This window comes from Plasmodium falciparum (genome assembly GCF_000002765.6).
Source record: "Plasmodium falciparum 3D7 genome assembly, chromosome: 3".
Taxonomy (NCBI): Eukaryota; Apicomplexa; class Aconoidasida; order Haemosporida; family Plasmodiidae; genus Plasmodium; species Plasmodium falciparum.
In genome coordinates this window covers 375,001-388,529 of record NC_000521.4, presented here as the reverse complement: position 1 = coordinate 388,529, position 13,529 = coordinate 375,001, and the positions used below count along the sequence as shown (strand labels likewise).

General features: G+C 20.9%; 5 protein-coding genes across 5 annotated transcripts; 2 read left to right on the top strand and 3 right to left on the bottom strand.

Moving 5' to 3' along the window:
- Nucleotides 1–56: 56 nt before the first annotated feature.
- On the top strand, nt 57–1,311 carry PF3D7_0309100 (conserved Plasmodium protein, unknown function; the record flags this gene model as incomplete). Its single annotated transcript, XM_001351129.1, has 5 exons — nt 57–231; nt 372–451; nt 664–796; nt 992–1,075; nt 1,247–1,311. 5 exons carry the CDS (start codon nt 57–59, stop codon nt 1,309–1,311), a joined length of 537 nt encoding a protein of 178 aa, XP_001351165.1.
- A 339-nt stretch (nt 1,312–1,650) lies between these two features.
- Nucleotides 1,651–4,155, bottom strand: PF3D7_0309000 (dual specificity protein phosphatase; the record flags this gene model as incomplete). The annotated part of the gene is made up of 6 exons (XM_001351128.1): nt 1,651–1,698; nt 1,874–1,951; nt 2,112–2,207; nt 2,291–2,366; nt 2,486–2,604; nt 2,845–4,155. The coding sequence occupies 6 exons, from the start codon at nt 4,153–4,155 to the stop codon at nt 1,651–1,653; spliced, it is 1,728 nt and encodes a 575-aa protein (XP_001351164.1).
- A 1,084-nt stretch (nt 4,156–5,239) lies between these two features.
- On the top strand, nt 5,240–9,400 carry PF3D7_0308900 (splicing factor 3B subunit 1, putative; the record flags this gene model as incomplete). The annotated part of the gene is made up of 1 exon (XM_001351127.1): nt 5,240–9,400. One exon carries the CDS (start codon nt 5,240–5,242, stop codon nt 9,398–9,400), a length of 4,161 nt encoding a protein of 1,386 aa, XP_001351163.1.
- Nucleotides 9,401–10,012: 612 nt separating this feature from the next.
- On the bottom strand, nt 10,013–10,485 carry PF3D7_0308800 (conserved protein, unknown function; the record flags this gene model as incomplete). Its single annotated transcript, XM_001351126.1, has 2 exons — nt 10,013–10,150; nt 10,297–10,485. The coding sequence occupies 2 exons, from the start codon at nt 10,483–10,485 to the stop codon at nt 10,013–10,015; spliced, it is 327 nt and encodes a 108-aa protein (XP_001351162.1).
- Nucleotides 10,486–11,092: 607 nt separating this feature from the next.
- On the bottom strand, nt 11,093–12,724 carry PF3D7_0308700 (conserved protein, unknown function; the record flags this gene model as incomplete). The annotated part of the gene is made up of 2 exons (XM_001351125.1): nt 11,093–11,287; nt 11,441–12,724. The coding sequence occupies 2 exons, from the start codon at nt 12,722–12,724 to the stop codon at nt 11,093–11,095; spliced, it is 1,479 nt and encodes a 492-aa protein (XP_001351161.1).
- Between the last annotated feature and the right edge of the window lie 805 nt (nt 12,725–13,529).

The window sequence follows — 13,529 nt, the reverse complement described above, 5'->3', positions numbered from 1 at the left end:
AACATTTTTTTTTTTTTTTTTGTAGATATGTATATATCTTTTAATAAATTTGTACTATGAACATGATTATGAAAATATATTACATATTTCTATTATTCGTATTTATATTAATAGAACGTTGTGTAGACAATGATGTAATAAATAAGACACAAGAAAATTATTTAGATCATAGAGACTTCGAAAAAGATATGGATGAGCTCGATTTGAGTGGCTTAGAATATGATATTGAAAGTAATATGTTTTTTTTTTTTTTTTTTTTTTTTTCTGTGTTTATAATTTGTGAATAAATAAATAAATATATATATATATATATGTATATATGTGTGTGTAAAACCAATTGAATGAATTTATAAATTCCTCTATTGCGATAGATGTTGAAGAGATAGCTCAAAAAGACTCGTACAATTATGTAACACAAATATATGTATATATAAGGATAGATGAGGAATATGTAAGCATTAACAAGTGTACATAAAAAAAAAAAAAAAAAAAAAAAAAAGACACACACATATATATATATATATATATATATATATATATATATATATATATATGTAATAATTTGTTTACAATATGATATATAGACATTAAAATAACCCAAAGAAGATATAACAGATTTGATTTATTTTTTTTGTTCTAATTTTTATATTTTCTCGTTTATAGAAAAAATATATAAATCATTTAGAACTTATGAGACTAGGACAAAGGTTCATGACAATATTACAGAATGCTATGATTAATGTTCAGCTGAAAAAAACGGGGACTGGAATTTTTACATGTTTTTATGAGAATAAATGTTATACTACATTAATATATAAACATGTTCAAAAATGAATGGGATATATATATATATATATATATATATATTTTATATATATTTTAATTTTTTTTTGGTGAAAATAGTATATATGTTTTACTATGCACACATTTTTATATTATCTTTTATTTATTTTGTTTCTTATTTTTTTTTTTTTTTGATTTTATTAAATAGCTATAACGGATGATTTGGCAACATATTTTCTAATACAAAAAGAAGTAGATTTTATTGAAGTAGGTTTTGATAAGAGATATCCAGGTAATAAAAAGAAAAAAAAAAAAAAAAAAAATATATATATAAATATATATATATATATATAAATATATATATATATATATATATATAAATATATATATATATAACAACGTGATGATATTATTATAAATATATAATATTTTTTACAATATGATTTGTTCCTATTTTGTTAAGAAGGAAGACATGCACCCATAACGGATAGTGACATGAGGGTGTTCATAAAAAATGAGGAGCTATGAATGTAAATTTATTACCCTTCAAATATTAAAAAAATATATAAATAGGACATAAGGATATATATATTCACACACACATGGAAATATATATAAATAAATATATAAATATATATATATAAAGAATAAACATATGTGACAAATGAAATAGGGATATGATTACGTATGTGATATATAATTTATTTTATTTTTTATTTTAAGTTTAAGAGGCATATGTACAAATAATTACATAAAAAAAAATAAAAAAAATAATAATATGATACCACATATATATATATATATATATATATATATATATATATTGTATATATCTTTTTAATTTATTTGAATTTTGCTCAATTGAATTTACACTGTTTTGGAAATATTCATGCGATCAACATTTGATGAGTTTATCTATAAAATAAATAAAAAAGTATATAAATATTCCATTTTTTTCTTTTTAAGATTCCACAACTAATGAATGTAATTTTAACAAATAAATAAATAAATATATATATATATATATATATATATATATGTATGTTTCTTTTTTTTTTTTTTTTTTTTTTTTTTTTTTTTGTTCGTGTACCATAAAAGCAGGAATCTGCAAATATCCACATGAACAACATATACCAGTCCACGACCATTTTCCTAATTTTATGTTACACTATAAAGGAATAAATAAATAAATAAAAATATACATATATATATATATATATATATATATCATATAAACATTTCCTATTTATATTTCCTATTTATATTTCCTATTTATATTTCCTATTTATATTTCCTATTTATATTTCCTATTTATATTTCCTATTTACATTTACATTAGGACAATTTAAAACTCCTTTCATTTTATTTTCTGTCAATATCCATTCTTTTTTTTCTATGAATATACTTGTGCAAGAATTTCCATACTGAAAAATAAAAAAATATATAGAAATAAAAAATAGACACAATATATATATATATATATATATATTAAACTTTATGTTCTTACATTTTTTTTTATTTTAGATATTTTAAAGTCGTGTTTTATAATTTCGTTGTCGTTGAAGAGGACATAATTACAATGTCTTAAAAAAAAAAAAAAAAAAAAAAAAAGGACAAAAAATTAAATTATAACTATATAATAATATATACATATATATATATATATATATATATATATATATTTAATGTTCATAAAACTTACTTGCATCGGAAATTATATATTGGTTGTTTATCATTTTTTAAATTAAGAATTTTTAACTCCTCTAAGTTTTCCCTGTTCATTTTAATTTTTTTATAAATGTTGTGATAATCAGTGCATCCCTTTTGAAATGTACAACGAAAAAAAAGAAAAAAAAAAATAAAATAAAATAAAAAAATAATAATAAATAAATAATAATAAATAATATAATATAATGTACACAAAAACACATATATATATATTATATATAACAAATAAAAATAGGGCGCTGTCCATATATTACACAAATTTTATTTATTTATATATTTATGTATTTATATATTTATATATTTATATATTCACAATATTTTGTGTTTGTTTACATCTAGAGTATAATTCATTTTTTCATAGAGTAAGAGTTGACGATAAAAGTTTTCATTGGGATGAGCAAATGGGTATTTACTTTTTAATAAATTAAAATTGTATTCTATTCCTTTTTTGTTTTTTTTTGATACATAAGATAAAATAATAGATGAACATCTTGATATGCCAGCCATACAATGTATTAAAATATTTTTTTTTTTTTGAATAACACTATCAATAAATAAATGTGCCTTATTTACATGTTTAAGTATATTTTCATCAAAAGTATCTAATATATTTAAATATAAATGTTTCATTTTATAAATATTATTATAAGGAATTAATTTATTTTCTCTTAAACATTTATTTAGTTCACACACATTATATATATGTCTTGTATGTACCATATTATTATTATTATTATTATCACATAATTTATTTTTTTCACTAGATACAGTATCTTCTTCTTGATTTATTTTATAATTTAATTTGTCTTTATTTACAAATTCGTACAGAAGACTATTTTCTGGGTGTTTATCTTTTTCGGATATCTCGACGCTTCTTGAAAGATTCTTATCATATTTTTTATTACAAAAATTTATATTGTCAGAGGGTATGTTGGAATGACTATTACTTTTATGGATTTGAATATGTTCTACATGATGTTGAGAAGTATTCGATATGTCTGGATTTTTAAATGTACAACAATTATTATTATTATTATTATTATTATTGTTATTATTGTTGTTGTTGTTATTATTATTATTATTATTATGTTTATTTTTTAGTTGGTCCATATGAATTACATCAAAATCTATGTAGGCATCTTCTTTTAATATTAACATCGATTTTATATAATCCTTTAAATTATTATTATTACATTGAGTATTATTTATAATATCACTAGGAAAAATAATATAATCATAATGTTCTTTACGTTCCTCATTTATATGATCAGATTTTATTTGGGAAGGATCTATATTTGTTTTGTGCGTCTGAGTAAATTCCTTATATGTATTATCATGGTAGTTATTATTTTGTTCATTATAATAATTATTAATTTGATGTGTTCCTCCTATTATATCAGAGTTCACTGATTTATTGGTAATAATGGGTACATCACATTTTATTAAATCTTTTTTGGTGTTAACAAATATATCTTTATAAAAAATTTTATTCGTCACGTTTGTATCATTATGATGACACCATTCAATGCATGTACAATCGAAACATGTTAACACTCCTCCTATATTTAATTTTATGAGTTCATAAATATCATTTGCATTATATACATTACTAATATATATATAATCAAAAACTTTAACAATCATAATGTGGAAATGTGGGCAGAAAAAATAAATAAAATAAAAAATAAAAAAAAAATATATATATATATATATATATATATATATTATATTATATATATGGATATGTCTTCATATAATTCATAAATTAACTTAATAACTACTATATAATATAATATAATATAATATAATATTATATTATATAATATTATATTGTATATATAACATTTTTTTTTTCAACAAAAAATAAAGGACATTTTTAAATGTACTTCAAATATGTATGAATATATGAATATATAAATAAATAAATATATACATATATATAATATTTTTTTTTCAAAGTTTAAAATGATAAGAATCAATCAATAATATTACGTATTATAAAATATAAATGTAAATAAATATATATATAATATATTTATATATAATATATTTATATATAATATATTTATATATAATATTCTTTCTATTTTGTTATGTTTTTATTTTATTTTTTTCCTTCTTCATATATTTTAGAGCCTATTATATATATCATAACAATTAATAGGGATAAAAGCATTTAAAAAAAAAAATATATATTATGTATTATTATACATTATATATATTATATTAATAATTCTACTATATAATTATTTATATATTATATATTTTTTATATTTATAAATTTTTTCTGCTAATTTGTGATTTTATCCGGATTACTTAATCGTATAAAAAATATATATATATATATATATATATATATATATAATCTTAAATTATTATTTTTCAACATTAATAAAATAACAATAATAATAAAATTATAATAAAATTATAATAAAATTATAATAAAATTATAATAAAATTATAATAAAATTATAATGAAATAATTTAGGGAGTTGCTTATGTAATAAAATATATATAACATATATAATTGTTTATCATCATATATAAAATGTAAGAAAAGCTACATTTTTTAGAACTTGAAAAAAAAAACAAGGCCATAAATAAAAACATATATATATATATATATATATATATATATCATATATATATAAATAATATGTGATATTTTTTTCGTACATATTTCTATATATATTATTTATATTTTATTTTTAAATATAATATTAATATAATGGTAAACATACGCAAGAATGGAGCTTTGAGAAAAAGTAAAAGCGATGCTAGTAATAAAAATATGAGTTATGATGAGAAAGATAAATTAATTAATATTGGGAGAAGCGAAATAAGATATGTTAAAGAAATTGACCCTGATATGAGCGACCAAGAAAATCAGAACGATGATGATGAAAATAATAATAATAATAATAAGGGACGTCTTTCTTTTAATAATGAATATTCTAAGAAAAAAGAAAAGGAGAATATAAATATTAATAAATTTAGAAATGAAATTATCGAATGTGATTTAATAAATAATAAAGATCATATGAATGATATAGATTTAGGATTAACTAAAGATAAATCGATCAAGAAAAGAGAAAATGCATTTCAAAAAAAAAAATATGATTATACTTTATCACCACAAAGAGCAGACCCGTTTGCTGATAAAAGCCCCTCACCAGGTGAAAGGACTTATACAGATATTATGTTAGAAAATAAAAAAAAAAGTAAAATGAAAGAAGCTTCAAGAAAATTATCACATTATAATAAACAAGGGGATAGTACGAATGATACTAAAGAAAAAATGGAAAATGAAAACAGCCATGGGGGTAATTCACATGATGATGATAATAATAATTATAATAATTATAATAATACGGATGATGCTAATAGTAATGATAGTGATGCTGATATATTAAGAGGCATGAAAAATGAAAAAAATGAAAAAAAAAAAATAACAAATAATTTAAAAAGCAAATGGGATGTTGTTAAACATGAAAAGAATAATTTAAACATGAGTAATATGCCTACACATGCAACAGAAAAGTGGACAGAACACTCTTCTTTTGTCGTAAATAATAATAAAAAGAAAAAAAATTCAAGATGGGACAAAATTTCTAAAGAACAAGAGGATGTGAAAAGAGTTAAGCTAAATAAAGAAAATAATGATAATATGAGCACACCATATATATCGAATAATATGAGCACACCATATATATCGAATAATATGAATACACCATATATATCGAATAATATGAACACACCATATATATCGAATAATATGAACACACCATATATATCGAATAATATGAATACACCATATATATCGAATAACATGAATACACCATATATACCAAATAATATTAAAACACCATTCACACCAATGGTTGATACTTCCTTATCAACAGATGATTTGATTAAAATTAAAATAAAAAACGAAATCGATATAAGAAACAGACCGTTGACTGATGAAGATTTAGATGAATTATTACCTTCAGAAGGATATGAAATAGTACAAGCTCCTGAAGAATATGAAGCAATTCGTAATAATAAATTAAAGACCATGTTTAAAAATACAATTATTAATACTCCACTTTTTCCACAAAAGCCAAAAGGTATAGAAGATACAACATTATATGAAAAAAAAACGAATAGGAATAATAATATAAATAATGATAATAATTTAAATAATGATAATAATATGAACTTGGGACAAAGTAGCTTTATACATACACCATTCTATGAACTACCAAATACATCCACATATAATAATCTTACGGATCAAATAAATCAAGAGGAGGCCATGTGCCAAATAAAATACAAACAACTAGAAATGAATAATCCTCAATTATTAAATGAATTAAAATATATACAATTAAAAAATGAAGATTATATTTATTTTAGTAAATTATTTGAAAGCATAAATGAAGAAGAATTGTCACAAGAAGAATTAAAAGAAAGGAAATTTATGATATTATTATTAAAAATAAAAAATGGTACCCCTTCTATACGAAGAACAGCCTTAAGAACTATAACCGAAAAAGTTAAAGAATTAGGTCCTGAAACTTTATTTAATTTAATATTACCTTTAATGATGCAAAATACTTTAGAAGATCAAGAAAGACATTTATTAGTAAAAGTAATTGATCGTATATTATTTAAATTAGATGATCTTGTCAGACCATATGTACATAAAATACTTGTAGTTATCGAACCCTTATTAATAGATGAAGATTATTATGCAAGAGTTGAAGGAAGAGAAATTATAAGTAATTTAGCCAAAGCAGCAGGGTTGGCAACTATGATAGGAATTATGAGACCTGACATAGATCATCCTGATGAATATGTTAGAAATACAACAGCACGTGCTTTTGCTGTAGTAGCATCAGCTTTAGGTATCCCATCATTAATATTATTTTTAAAAGCAGTTTGTCAATCCAAAAAAAATTGGGAAGCTAGACATACAGGTATAAAAATCGTACAACAAATTGCCATTTTAATGGGATGTGCTGTATTACCACATTTAAAAGATTTAGTTCAAATTATAGCACATGGATTACATGATGAACAACAAAAAGTAAGAACCATAACAGCATTAGCTGTAGCAGCATTAGCCGAAGCAGCAGCGCCATATGGAATTGAAGCATTCGATTCTGTATTAAGACCATTATGGAAAGGTATTACTGAATATAGAGGTAAAGTTTTAGCATCCTTTTTAAAAGCCATCGGTTTAATCATACCCTTAATGGATTCATATCATGCAAATTATTATACAAAAGAAGTTATGATTATATTAATTAATGAATTTAATTCACCTGATGATGAAATGAAAAAAATTGTATTAAAATGTGTAAAACAATGTATACAAACAGAAGGAGTAGATAAAGATTATATAAACGAAGAAATTGTAAATCCATTTTTTGAAAAGTTTTGGGTTATGAGAAATTCAAATGATAAAAAAAGCTTTAACTTAATTGTAGACACAACTGTTGAAATTGCCAAAAAAATAGGGGCATATTCTGTTATATATAGAATCGTTGATGATTTAAAAGATCCATCGGAACAATATAGAAAAATGGTTATGCAAACCATACAAAATGTTGTTAATGAATTAGGTGTTGATGATATAGATCAAAAATTAGAAGAACAATTAATAGATGGTATGTTATATGCTTTCCAAGAACAAACTTCTGAAGATTATTATATTTTATTAAATTCATTTGATATTATTTGTAATAAATTAAATATTAGAATGAAGCCATATTTACCACAAATCGCTGGAATACTTAGATGGAGATTAAATACACCTTTACCAAAGGTAAGACAACAAAGTGCAGACCTTATTTCAAGAATTACGAACCTTATAAAAATATGTGATGAAAAACAAATGTTAGGACATCTATCTTTATATCTATATGAATACTTAGGTGAAGAATATCCAGAAGTATTAGCAAATATTATTAGAGCTTTGAAATCTATCCTATTAGTATTAGGTGTACAAAATATGACACCACCTATTAAAGATCTCTTACCAAGAATTACACCAATCCTAAAAAATAGACATGAAAAAGTACAAGAAAATGTTATAGATTTGATAGGTATCATAGCAGACAAGGGAGGAGATCTAGTCTCTCCAAAAGAATGGGATAGAATATGTTTCGATTTAATCGAGTTATTAAAATCTAATAAAAAATTAATTAGAAGAGCTACTATACAAACATTTGGATATATTGCACGTACCATTGGACCATTTGAAGTACTTACTGTTTTATTAAATAATTTAAAAGTTCAAGAGAGACAACTAAGAGTTTGTACAACGGTCGCTATAGCAATCGTTGCAGATACTTGTTTACCATATTCTGTCCTTGCTGCTTTAATGAATGAATATAAAACACAAGATATGAATGTACAAAATGGTGTCCTTAAAGCTTTGTCATTTATGTTTGAATATATAGGAGAAATAGCTAAGGATTATGTCTATTCAGTTGTTACATTATTAGAACATGCATTAATGGATAGAGATCTTGTACATAGACAAATAGCAACTTGGGCATGTAAGCATTTAGCTTTAGGATGTTTTGGTTTGAATCGTCAAGATGCATTAATACATTTATTAAATTATGTATGGCCAAACATTTTTGAAACATCTCCACATCTAATACAAGCAGTAATAGATTCTATTGATGGGTTCAGAGTTGCTCTAGGACCAGCTATTATTTTTCAGTATCTGGTTCAGGGAATATTTCATCCATCTAGAAAGGTTAGAGAAATATATTGGAAAATATATAATAACGTTTACATAGGTCATCAGGATAGTTTGGTTCCTATATACCCTCCATTTGAATTGTTAAATGATAGTACCTTTGTGAGGGATGAGTTAAGGTATACAATATGAAAAATAAGGCTTCACAAAAATAGAAAAAATAAAAAAAAATAAAAAATAAAAAATAAAAAAAAATAATAAAATATAAATAAAAAAATGGAAATATAAATATTAATATATATATATATATTTATTTATTTATTTTTATTTATTAATTTTTGTGTGTTTATATTAATTTTTAATTTTCACATTTTTTTATCGACAATGGGAAAACATAAATTTTGAATTTGCTTAATTTTTTGTTATGTCTAATATGAATAAAATAAAATTTTTTTTTTTTTTTTTTTTTTTTATTTTATTTTTTTTTTTTTCTTATATGCTTAATTAATTATTTTTTTAGTTGGCACGTTTTTAAAAATTGTTTGTTTTTAAAGATACATATTAAATAAATAAAAAATATAGGTACAAATATATATATATATATATATATATTGTTCAAATTATTTTATTATTTCATTTAATGGTATAATGAATATAAGGGTTTTAAAGTCATATCAAACAAACATATATATAAATATATAAATATATACATATAAATATATACATAAAAATATATACATATAAATATATACATATATATATATATATATGTTTTATAATTTCTATGTGTTCCCTTTTAATTAATCAGTCCTGAAATTCAACACGGTGAGATTTTAAATTCTCAAATTTTCCTCGATATTGATTATTTCTATTTTTAACTAAGGGAGAGAGGCATTTTTTGGGGGGGTCATATCCTTCGATTTTTAAAGGTGGTATCTTGACCTAATATATATATAAAAGAAAAGAAAAAAAAAAAAATACATACTATCAACACGCACATAAATAAATAAATAAATATATACATATATATTTATATTTATATTTATTTATTTTTATGTACATATTTGTTGATTCTTTTAAATTTTTACTTGGCCTTTATCCCAAATAAGAGTCCCTTTTTTTATGGCTTTTATATACTTTTTTCGTATAGGCAATCTATTATAAAATTGCTGCAATATGGATACTGAATTTATATGACTCTTGTATCTTTTCAAAATAAAAAAATTGCCATAACAACTTGTTGCTCTGATATAATTGAACAGATTTATTTTTATCATCTTTTCTATAAACTTATTATTAAACGGTATATCCTTACATACATATAAATAAATAAATATATATATATATATATATATTTATTTATTTATTTATTTACTTACAATATTCCCATTGTGTATCGTTAATACAAAAAGGATTTTAATTTTTTTATATATTTTTTCATAATTTCATATTTCCAAAAAAATAAAGAATACTACACATTTAATAATAATTATATGGAAATAGTATTATATATATTATTTGTAAATAGAAGGTAGGAAAAAAAAAAAAATACACACAAATTGGTATATAATATATACATATATATATATATATATATTTATTTATTTATTTATTATTATTATTTTTTTTTTTATTTATATTTCATTTTTTAAATATTTTTAAACACGTTATAACAATATACCACGTTACATTACAAAATTGTAATATAAAAATGGGTTTATGTTTATGAATTATATATATATATATATATGTATTATTTTTATGTATATAAAATTATAAAAAATAAATAATATACACATATATGTACCATATAAAATAGATAAATATATTTATAAGATATATATAACCTTTTTTTTTTTTTTTTTTCATATAGAGGTATGAACTTCATAATGCATTCCTTGTTTCCATTTTATATCCATTTTTAAAACATTTTACTCTTAATTTTAAAATATGTAGTTTTTTTTCTAAAGCTTCGATCTTTTTTTTATTTAACATAGCTTCATTGAATAGCTGAGAGTACGTGACGACTAAATGCTTTCTAAGATCATCATCTTTATATAAGGCTGGTTTTCTTAAATGCTGAAAAATTGGTATATACATATAGAAGTGCATTATATATAAATATAGTTTAATTAATATTATGTGACATGATAATAATGTGTAAAAATATGTAAAGCATATACATAAAAAAAAATATACATATATATATATATATATATTTATTTATTTTACCTCTGGTACGAGATTGTGAACCCAAAAACGGTTGTCGGGGTTTTCGTACTTACAAAACCTCGAAGACAAATCTTGAACTTTAAAATTGGCATCATCACATTTATTTTTTAAACTAGTTAAAAGTTCTGCAATTTGTCCATAATGATCATATTTGTTTACAGATTTACTCATGTTTTCATATAAAGAATTTTTAATATCTTGATTATTATAGGTATCTATTGATTTGCTACCTTTTAAATGATCATAATTTCCTATTTCATTATCCTTATAGTAATAATCATTGGGTATATATTTTTTTTCATAAGATGTATAAGAAGAATTATGTAATTTACTATTGTCATAAAAATATGATGGTTTTATAGGTATATCGTTCATCTCATACGAATATTTTATATTATTCAAATCAGATGTATTTTTTGTTTTTTCACCATATCTTAAAATATTTATCCTATCCTCTATATCATATTCATCTAATGAAAATACATTTGAATAATAAGATAACAGGCCCGTTTTTATATCATCAATGTTAACTTTTATTTCTCCTATTCTTGATGCATGTGAATCCAATTTAGATTTTAAAATGGATTCTTTATTTTTATTACTTTTTATATTATATTGTTGTGTATTATCCTTTTTTATCGTTATCTTACCTTCATATTTATCATATAAATTATTATTTTTTTCATTATTTTGTACATCAGCACTATTATCATTTGGACATTTCTTATTTTTCACTGCACAATGTGCTTTATCATTATTATGAACCATGTCGATCGTTTCGACTGTATCAATATTTTTTGAATAATCTCGAGGTATAGAATAAGCGCCGTTCTTATTTTCCACAGGATATACTACTGGGATAAAATTTTTTGTATCAACATTAAATAATTCCCTTTGCATTTCTTTAATTTTTTGAGAACTCTTAAATACATTTCTTAACATTTCATTCTGAAATATTAATTCCTCACTTTCTAGCATTTGCTTATTTTTATAATTTTTTTCTTTATTCATATATGATTCGTAAGGAAACATATCCTCATTTGAATCATCATTAAAGTTTTCATTAACAAAATCAAATGTTTCATTGTCAGGAGAACATGCATTTTCATATACACTTTCACAAATTGTATTATCATTATTTCTTGCCTGTTCAGAATATTCTGAAGGATTCAGGTAATTTTGATCATTTTTAGTATTCATATTTTTACTAGCTATTAAGTTATTCTTTGTTAATACATGAGGGTTCATTTTTTTCATGAGTGGAATTTTTGTGCTACCTTTCATGTTTGCATTAATGTTTTTATTTTTTTTTTCTTAATAATATGTTGACCATAAAAAGGAATGGAAACGAAAAAAAAAAAAATAAAATAAAAATAAAAATAAAAATATATGTGTATATGTGCAAATATTTTATAAATATATTGAAATTTTTAGCTAGTTGTTGATGTGAATATAAATATATAGCTACATTTCCTATTGCATGTATAGAATATATTCTGACTGTTCATAATATTTTTAAGAACATTACACTATATACACATATATATATATATACATATGTATGTATGTCATTAAAAAAAAAAAATATATAGAATATAAAAAAGAATGTACTTGAACAGTCCTAAAACGAAAACAATACTATTAAGTTTTTTTTATTTAAAAATTTTTATATATGTCTATTAAAAGAGAGAGTGATTAAAAAAGAAAAAAAAAAAAAAAAAAAAAATAAAAAAATAAAAAATAAAAGATACATCACATAACATAACATTTTAAAATAAATAATTAAATAATGCAGTATATATTTGGAATGTAGAAGAATAAAAAATATATATATTTACTTCTGTCTAAAAGAAGGGATATATTATATATATATATAATATTATTTTCTAAAATAGTAATTGAGTTTAATTTTTTTTTTTTTTTTTTTTTTTCCCGTTGTTGTATAATATTTAATTAAAATAATATATATATATATATATATTGTTAGAGTGGTTACCATTAATATGTTGTATATAAAAATATATTTTTTTATGTATATTTTTATATTTATTTAATTTAAAGAATATATATTTTTGGAAGAAAATATTTA